The sequence below is a fragment of the Salmo salar genome, chromosome ssa02 (genome assembly GCF_905237065.1).
Source record: "Salmo salar chromosome ssa02, Ssal_v3.1, whole genome shotgun sequence".
Taxonomy (NCBI): domain Eukaryota; kingdom Metazoa; phylum Chordata; class Actinopteri; order Salmoniformes; family Salmonidae; genus Salmo; species Salmo salar.
Window position 1 is genome coordinate 31,402,228 of NC_059443.1, and position 10,176 is coordinate 31,412,403.

General features: G+C 39.2%; 1 protein-coding gene and 1 long non-coding RNA gene across 6 annotated transcripts in view; one reads left to right on the forward strand and one right to left on the reverse strand.

Annotated features, from left to right (window-relative positions):
- LOC106579904 (growth factor receptor-bound protein 10) overlaps window positions 1–5,054 on the forward strand; it is a 90,656-nt gene extending 85,602 nt beyond the window's left edge. For all 5 annotated transcript variants that reach the window (XM_014160263.2, XM_014160270.2, XM_045702222.1 and 2 more), the window contains 3 exons: window positions 10–97; window positions 286–379; window positions 564–5,054. In XM_014160263.2, the coding sequence (XP_014015738.1) occupies window positions 10–97; window positions 286–379; window positions 564–710 (329 nt within the window). In that variant the 3' untranslated portion in view covers window positions 711–5,054. The remainder of the gene's footprint in view (window positions 1–9; window positions 98–285; window positions 380–563) is intronic.
- Window positions 43–622, reverse strand: LOC123728997 (uncharacterized). Its single transcript, XR_006760706.1, has 3 exons — window positions 533–622; window positions 378–453; window positions 43–133 (listed from the first exon to the last, which is right to left on the reverse strand). It is a non-coding gene; the product is annotated as an uncharacterized lncRNA (long non-coding RNA).
- Window positions 5,055–10,176: the final 5,122 nt, after the last annotated feature.

A 10,176-nucleotide genomic window follows, 5' to 3' on the forward strand; every position in this document is an offset into this window, starting at 1 on the left:
CACGTCCAGTTATTCACAGAACACAGCTGTGGTTCCATGGGCGGATAACGCGAGAAGAGTCCCATCGGATGATCCACCAACAAGGCCAGGTGGACGGGTAAGGCTCCTCAGTCGCTGCAACCACACAGCCAACCTGTTATTTAATTGGGATTTATTTGATTATTGAAGTGTCTTGCATCTTCAGAATGCCCAGCCCACATGCCAATGTATGTTGGATTTAAATTTGTAAATTTGACAGACGTTGAAGTTTTCACCAAAGACTGATTTTCCCCCTTTTCTGCTCAGGTTGTTTCTGTTGAGGGACAGTCAAAGCAACCCAAAGGCCTTTGTCCTCACACTGTGCCATCACCAGAAAATCAAGCATTTCCAGATCTTACCAGTAAGTGAGCTTTATCTTGCCTCTGGGCTTCTTCTCTCTTTGACCTCCCCATCTCTCTTATGTCTACAGGCACACTAGAAAACCAAGTAAAACAGTCAACAATTTTATGGAGTAAAGTAACTTTTGTTGTTCATTACTTCCTCTTGTTCTCACCTGACTGTTGTCTCTATGGCCCGTCCTGCAGTGTGAAGAGGACGGCCAGATCTTCTTCAGCCTTGACGACGGGTCCACCAAATTCACCGACCTGATCCAGCTGGTGGAGTTCTACCAGCTCAACAGAGGAGTCCTGCCTTGTAAACTCAAGCACCCCTGCACCCTCGTAGCCTTATGACCCCTGACCTATGACTTGACCGGACTCTGCCTAAAAACAAACTCAAGACTTTTTCTTTAGGAGAAGCTAAAGTGATGAACTCATGTTGTTGTGGATGTGTCATGAGCTGCCAGAGACTGCGGATGGAACGGGAAGGAGTGGTTGGTGGGTTAGGATGGACGCTAGTGGACTTCAGTGACCTCTGTGTTTCGGAAGGAAGGAGGAGATAAGGAAGCAAAAATTAAAGCAAAAAGATGCACCACGTTGTTATTAACTCTTATAAAAAAACAAAAACATTTTCAAGTTTGTATTCATAGTCACCAATAAGCTCTGATCCACTGACAAGGTTTAGTGACAGTTTATGAGATCAAAGGAGTTTTTATTTTCCTTGTACAATCATCAGGACTTTGTTTAGTCTGGGCCACTTTTTTACATAATGAAAGTATTTTTTTGTTACAAATCATCTATACTACAACCTTTTTTTGAAAAGCTGATTGTTTTCTAGTTTGGCGCTTGTGAAACTGGGAACAGGCCTTTCCACACTGACTGAAGAAGAATTCCTCTACTCTCATTCTTCTCATTACCAACAATGGCAAATCTCTCCTGTGTTGGAGGGATGGATGGACAATCTGATATTCGGAAAAAGAACATCACGAGACAGATCACGAGGCCAGCAGTCTCTGTCAAGCTGTAGGAAAGGAAAGGCTGGACCTGGTAACTTAGGATGGAGCTGAAGGATACTCAAGGACTAAACATGATTCATTCATTCCACTCTCATAGGACTTTTCTTCATTTCTTTCTTTCTTTCTTTGGTGACCTCACAGGCTTTTGTATTCATGACATTTTAGTACTGCATCATCAAATGTGTTCTTAGTCTGTTTTAGTTTCTTATCAGTAGTCTGGAGTGTATAGAGTTCTAACAGTCACACAACAACAACTAAATCACTACATCCAGTTCAGTGTTAAATCAATCCATCATCAGCTCCACCATCCGGTGTTCCACATGAACTTCCCCCCAAAATATAAACTACTACAGGTATTCATTCACTCCTCATCTCATCCACTCATTTAAGTCCACGTAATTGATAGCTGTTGAGGTCCACGCTGCTAGCCTAGTCCTATACTGTGTGCTATAACCAACCCTTCTATTGTTGGCTACAGTACGTATTCAGAATGGCACTAGGCTACCAAGCTGCTCTTCAGGTGATAACAAGCAACATACCAGCTAAGGAAGGCTCTGCTCTTGGGTCTCTCTTGGTGTCAACACAATAATAAAGCTATATGTAAAACATTGGAAAGCATATGGCCATCTTGTGGACTGTAATTCCATGTTGTACGCTCTCTGAAGACATGGTTATGATTATATGACTAAAACCTAACTTAGGCCACTGGGGAGGTTGCCACAGTTTCCTTTTAAAGCCACCTGTTTGCATTCCCTCCGTCAGAACACAGGGAAATATAACCACTACACCAACCTGTTGTGATCCACTAGAGGGATCTGACTAGCTCAGAGTTGACGTGTACAGTCCAAGGTCGGTCTGTCTGTTGTGCTGTCTGTAGAATGCAACTGGAATCAATCGACTCATCTGCTACGAGGACCCATCTCCATAATCCAAGTGTGCATCCCAAATGGTACCGTATTCCCTACATAGTGCATTACCTTACTTTTGACTAGGGCCCGTAAGGCTTTGGTCAAAAGTAGTGCACTATATCGGGAATAGAGTGCCATTTGGGATTCACGCCAAGTCCATTCATTTTAGACTTGTTGCTTATCTTTTCCATGATGTGATTGAATGATTGTTTTTCGAACAGACACTGTGAAGCCCTAGTAATGGATGATACCCTGAAGTGGAAGGGTTTTTACTGTCCAGCCTTGTCCAAGGTTGCAGTGAACACACAGATTTGTAAAGATGTTTTTACCTGTAATGCAACATTAAGAAAGAGCCATCTTTTTATTTATGGTGTCTTAAGCTAGATAGATTCAGATACAGAATATTAGCCACACTATCTACAAGTTCTGCACAATGACATTTCAAAAAAGAAGATGCAATGACTCAATCATTTCAAGTATTGTTTCGCAAATGTATTTATTTACCTGGATGTGAGTGATTACTTGAAATGTAGCTCTTTTCTCAGCGCTGTTCGGTACTGTTTTATCATTACCATGGAATGATTGAACTGCGCAATTATTACATAGCATCTATTACATAGCCTATATTTCACTCAAACTATTTTATCACCAACACTTACTATGAAGTAACGTTGAAAGCAAGTGGTGTTCCCTAATGTCATGGTTTTCATTCCAAATTGGTGTCAGTAGAAAAAGTGTGGGGAATAAAAGTCACTAATATTTCAGTCACAGTGCGTTTCACATCGATATTCAGTTTAATGCCTTTCTCTCAAACATTCTTCTACATTTAGGAAATCTTTTCACATGAACCCCTCAAGAATATTTCAAACGCACAGGTTGAATTAGATTACATATATTTTTTACATATTTAAACATTTGACATCTTCTTAAGTGTGACTTTCACTGATACTGTCAATCAAATTAATTTCATATCTAGATATTTAATTCGAGTTGATTTTCAAATTTACACCGTTTTGAGCTGTCAGTTCAGTTGCTCTGTCCCTTTCATTACAGTTAGTCGTCTTCCATTTTACAGAACTTTCACTCTTTAAACTTTGCGTTAATCAGAACTTTGTTTCTTGTGTCAGAAGTGAAGCTATACCTTTACAATACTTGAGCCACAATTGCAAAAAACGAATTGGTGTATAGTACGTTAAATAGCCAAGTCTTTTCCACAACATAGTGTGCTATGCGTATTATCCAATTAAAAAGGCTTGGATGTGATGGCACCACTAGATGCCCCTTGCAGTACCTTTTTCCATGGAATTTTGAGAGTAACTTCAGAGCTACACTTCACTGTTTATTGGGTGTGACCAGAGCCATGAATATATAATATATGTTAATGTCTGGGTGTGGCATCATTATGACTATACAATGAGCAGGTTAGGTGCCAAAGCTGCTTACTTCTCCTTTGCTAAATTCGGTCAAAACGTCAGACAAATATTTCTTCCCATTGGTCATAATGATTTCAGTAGAAATCAGTTAGGATTGCCTCCTCCGATGGTAATCTTAGCTGTACAATGTTATATGCAACTCATGTAAAAGTTGTGTACTGAATCAATGTACCATATTAGCATATGAAACCATGTAGATGCAACACTGTATTTAGGTTACAGATCACTATTATTACCGCATTGGCTTATTCTTAACTACTTATGAAATGAAGAAACTTGATTTATTTTTATCATTTGGTTTAATGTGCATATCGAGTTTATTTCTTAAATGTTTGTCATGTAAAAACCTCTTCACAAATGTCTGTAATATTGAAATGTTGCTGGTATGGAACTGGAGTTGGCTGGGCATACAGTGTACATCTTTTCATAGTTCCTGCAAGTCATCTTAAGCTACTCAGACATCACTGACTTCTCAACACTAACTGTTTAGGCCTGTTAGATACAGATAGATAGGTGTTTTTTGTATTCAGAGGCGAGTTCTCTCACATAGTGTCTTGCCATGAACTAGTATAATGTTTCTAGTGACATTGAATCACCTGCAAAGTAGTGAACTGATGAAAGTGAATTAAGTAAATGTACTTTTTTTATATTTCAGAGAAATGAATGTAACTGGGTTGCTCAGGGTTGACATGGAGCCTGTTGAAAACTGGTCATATCGTCAGACCAGTGAGATTTTGTATGTGCGACGTTGTGGAGTTCTGTTGATCAACTTGGGGTTAATAGTATTTCACCAAATAATTTTTTCTTTAGTAAGTAGTTTGGCCTTTATGATATTCTTTCAGAATACCAGTAGTTTCTCCCAAACAGTAGTACAGCACAGTTGATGTAAGGTGTCCTCTTTTCTCTTGTGTAAGTCTGTTTGTCTCAAGAAGCCTAAAACGCAGCAGGTGCCTCTGATGACCTTTTTCTCTGCACAAAACTAGAGCTGACTTTGGACCGTTCATGGGAACCTTTCCCAGTGATCGATAATGACTCTTGTGCTTTGCATATATTGTCACAATGCAAGATACAGTGACTGTACAAAGGAGTAAAGCAAATATATATAGATCTATATAAATATAAACGATTATGTATTTCAGGGATTGCAAAAAACAAGAACCTGTATCTCTTTTTAAGAGAAAGATCCTGTATTCATACTGTGCTTTGCTTCGATTTGTAAATAGCTGAATGGCTTATATATCTCCATTGTAACCTTTTCAGGTATTTTTGTACAAATAAGGGACTGATATGTTCTGTTTATTGTAATTAGAATAAAACATTAATACATTGTTATTAATTTAAGCTGCGCTGGTATTGTCTTGGTAGAGAAGTTTGACCTTTTTCCTCATTACTCAATTACCTTGAGTCCTAATCAAGGTAATTACAAATGCATTTAAATCACTGTATTCTATTTGCAAATCATTCTGTTTCTTTTGAAAACTACTGCAAATGCTAATTATTATAGATGGCATTACAATTCCACTGCAACTTACCATGAGTTTAGTTATATATTTTCATCTAGCTGTCATAAATGTCTGCTTGAAATGTTCAACTGTACATTGGGTTATACTTCACCCTGTTTTCCCACTAGATGGAAGACAATCACTACGAATAGCGAATCAAATACTCTACTTAAGTGGGAAATCATCCGTTGAAACAATAGCAAAGCATATTCCCCGCACTATGTTTCAGTAAAAAGCTGTGGGATTGGGCTGGAGTAACCACTCTCAAATTCATAGAGAGAGATATGGATGCAAGGACTGACCATCCATGATATCAACATTATAGTTTTAATCATGTTTTAAGGCCATGTAGTTTGTTTACATTTTCTTTGTTTACGAACATTGGAGTAAAACAAGCTTATATTTTGGGTTCTGATGGGGTACGGCAGTTGAACTAAGCTTATGAGGCATTTATAAGCTATATTCTTCAAGACTCAGTGGGAAGCTACATATCATTCATTTATAAGTCCAAAAATGGATTGCCCCTTTAAGGGACAAACGTCATGAACTAACACATTTCACATTTTAAGGATTGTTCACATGTCCCAACAATCAATATTCATCCAAAAGCATCACGTATGTTGGCACAAAACTTGGGACAGTTTACTCGATACAGACCTAATTCTGCGTTAATAACATCTTGTAAGGTCGTAAATACAAGCGTACAACTGTAAAGAAAAATCCACTTCACCTCCCCTCCAACAGGTAATTACTAGGAAACTGTTCTATTATCCCTGAGCTCCGACTTCTCCCATGCTGAACTCTGACGTAACCCACTAAGGAAATTACCTCTATAATAGCATTTTTGGAAGTTTAATTTTTTTATAAATAATGTTTTGTTTAATTTATCTATTAATATGGTTGGTGAACGCTATAATTTGTTTGTGAGCACTATGTGTATTTTTTGTCTATGGTTGATGCAGTTCAAGGGGGGTGAATGCATCTAACTCATATGTACAACTTCACAATTGGTAATTACCACCTTGCCACTTGGTTATGAATGCAGCATTAGAATGGAGCAATCATCCAGGCCCCATAAGAGGATGTAGATAAGAATTGAGATGTATCATTTTATCTTGCTTAAGATCTTTCATCAGATTGGCATCTGGCCAGTCTGTAAAAACTCTAATGTGTATTTAAGCATTGAGATATCCACAGACACTAGAGGATGCATAACCATATGTATTTTGGAACTAGTGTTAGCTTGTTAACAATGGGTTGAGTCTCAAATATTATCCCTGGAGGCGTAAATGTCAACATAGTTCACACATTTGAGTTTGGTTTATTGATTTAACTATCAAATATCAACCAAAAACGTATACCTAAAATGAGTTATAACAAGGTTTATAATTAGTTTGTAAACGTAAAATTAGTAGTTTATAAGTCTGTAATAAACAGTTATACCGCATTGGTTGAAATTATGTTTGTCAGTTAGCTGCTTGCCAAAACCCAAGATCATCAGGCTTTACTGGTAAGTGGTAATACAAACAGTAATATCGATTAACAATAGTAGTTATAACAGTGCCGTTCAACAGGTGCCGTTCAACAGCTGTGTGCTAAGCCTCTGTGTCGATCAGGCTGTGTGGAAAGTGAGTTGGATCTCATTAACTCCTTGTGAATCAGCCCTTCCTGCCTGTGCACACTGCCTTGGCCTGGAGCCGCACTCCCATTGGCTGGCTGTAGGGGGCCACTGGGCAGATAAAAGAGCCGTGCTCGCCGCTCCTGCTGTACACCACTCACTGCTGCTGTGTGTGAAGACAAAGAGAGGAGGACCAGACCACAGCTGTGCTCGACAACGTGAGTACACCCACCGCCAACCACCTACTACCACCCACCATCTACCCACCCACCTCTCTATTATTCTTCGGGTTTATCAGGACTGCAGGTCTCCACCGGGCTTCAGAATACATGCACACCAGGGGCTGTAGCAAATCTCTCAGAGTAGGAGTGCTGATCTACGATTAGTCATTATGATCAAAGTTTCTCTGTCCAGTGTCTGTATTCTTTTGCCCATTAATCTTTTATTTTTATTGGCCAGTCTCAGAGATGGCTTTTTCTTTGCAACTCTGCCTAGAAGGCCAGAAAAGGTATGTGAACCCTTTGGAATTACCTGGATTTCTGCACTGTTGACGTTGAGACTGGTGTTTTGCAGGTACTATTTAATGAAGCTACCAGTTGATGACTCGTGAGGCATCTGTTTCTCAAACTAGACACACTTGTCCTCTTGCTCAGTTGTGCACCGGGGCCTCCCACTCCTCTTTCTATTCTGGTTAGAGCCAGTTTGCGCTGTTCTGTGAAGGGAGTAGTACACAGTGTTGTACGAGATCTTCAGTTTCTTGGCAATTTCTCGCATTGAATAGCCTTCATTTCTCAGAACAAGAATAGACTGATGCGTTTCAGAAGAAAGTTCTTTGTTTCTGGCCATTTTGAGCCTGTAGTCGAACCCACAAATGCTGACGCTCCAGATACTCAACTAGTCTAAAGGCCAGTTTTATTGCTTCTTATCAGAACAACAGTTTTCAGCTATGATAACATAATTGCAAAAGGGTTTTCTAATGACCAATTAGCCTTTTAAAATTATAAACTTGGATTAGCTAACACGACGTGCCATTGGAACACAGGAGTGAGGGTTGCTGATAACGGGCATTTGATATTCCATATAAAATCTGTTGTTTATAGCTACAATAGTTATTTACAACATTAACAATGTCTTGACTGTATTTCTGATCAATTTGATGTTTTTTTAATGGACCAAAATTTTTTGCTTTTCTTTCAAAAACAAGGACATTTTTAAGTGACCCCCAAACCTTTGAACGGTAGTGTATATAAATATATAAATAAAGTGGCAAGAAAAAGTATGTGAACCCTTTGGAATTACCTGGATTTCTGCATAAATTAGTTATATAATCTGATCTTCATTTTAGTCACAACAATAGACAGAGTCTGCTAAAACTAATAACACACACATTATTGTATTTCTCTTGTCTATATTGAATACATCATTTAAACATTCACTGTGTAGGTTGGAAAAGTATGTGAACCCCTAGGCTAATGACTTTCCAAAAGGTAATTGGAGTCAGGAGTCAGCTAACCTGGAGTCTAATCAATGAGATGAGATATTTTGGTTAGAGCTGCTCTGCCCTATAAAAAACTCACAAAATTGGAGTTTGCTATTCACAAGAAGCATTGCCTGATGTGAACAAAAGAGATCTCAGAAGACCTAAGATTAAGAATTGTTGACTTGCATAAAGCTGGAAAGGGTTACAAAAGTATCTCTAAAAGCCTCGATGTTCATCAGTCCATGGTAAGAAAAATTGCCTATAAATGGAGAAGGTACAGCACTGTTGCTACTCTCCCTAGGAGTGGCCGTCCTGCAAAGATGACTGCAAGAGCACAGTGCGGAATGCTCAATGAGGTTAAGAAGAATCCTAGAGTGTCAGCTAAAGACTTACAGAAATCTCTGGAACATGCTAAAATCTCTGTTGACGAGTCTACGATACGTAAAACACTAAATAAGAATGGTGTTCATGGGAGGACACCACAGAAGAAGCCACTGCTGTCTAAAAAAAAAATAACATTGCTGCATGTCTGAAGTTCGCAAAAGAGCACCTGGATGTTCCACAGCGCTTCTGGCAAAATATTATGTGGCCAGATGAAACTAAAGTTGAGTTGTTTAGAAGGAACACACAACACTATTTGTGGAGGTAAAAAGGTACAGCACACCAACATCAAAACCTCATCCCAACTGTAAAGTATGGTGGAGAGAGCATCATGGTTTGGGGCTGCTTTGCTGCCTCAGGGCCTGGACAGCTTGCTATCAACGGAAAAATGAATTCCCAAGTTTATCAAGACATTTTGCAGGAGAATGTTAGGCTATCTGCCCGCCAATTGAAGCTCAACATAAGTTGGGTGATGCAACAGAATGACCCAAAACACAGAAGTAAATCAACAGAAGAAAATATGCCTTCTGGAGTGGCCCAGTCAGGGTCCTGACCTCAACCCGATTTACAGTCTTTTTAAATTGCTAACAAGCATCGGTCAATAATGAAGTCACTTTCAAAACTCTTCACACAGTCTGCATTACCAACATGCATCTTGGCCTAACAGTTACACTCACCTCAAACTCACTCAAACCACCAAAATACTTCATACATGTTTCAAAATAAGCTTGTTCAACCATAACTGGCAACAATTCTCACCCAGAAAGCATACATTGTCACTTACATTTACATTTAAGTCATTTAGCAGACGCTCTTATCCACTTATAACACACTGACCTAAAAAACACTAACAGGGAGCATTACATAAATGAACTTCTATTTGAAGTTCGAATGATTTCACAGAAATCAGTTTCATTATATAATAAGAATAACACTTTCACTTTGACTGTACTAAAGTATATGTAACAAGAATGAATCAGAAATGCAGCAATTTTCTTCAATTTCTACAGGGAGGGGTTCAGACACAAGGCCCTGAGCATGGAGGGCATTACTGTGTTGAAGGCTGAGCTGTAGTCAAGGAACAACATTCTTACATAGGTATTCCTCTTGTCCAGGTGGGATAGGGCGGTGTGCAGTGCAATGGCGATTGCGTCAGCTGTGGATCTGTTGGGGAGGTATGCAAATTGGTTTTAGGTTGTCAGGTAAGATGCAGGTGATATGGTCCTTAACTAGCCTTTCAAAGCACTTTAATGATTACAGAAGTGAGTGCTACGGGGCAATAGTAATTTAGTTCAGTTACCTTCGCTTTTTTGGGTACGGGAACGATGGTGGACATATTGAAACAAGTGGGGAGAACAGACTGGGATAGTTAGAGATTGAATATGTCCGTAAACACTCCAGCCAGCTGGTCTGCACATACTCTGAGGACATGGCTTGGGATGGCGTCTGGGCCGGCAGCCTTGCAAGGGTTAACACACTTAA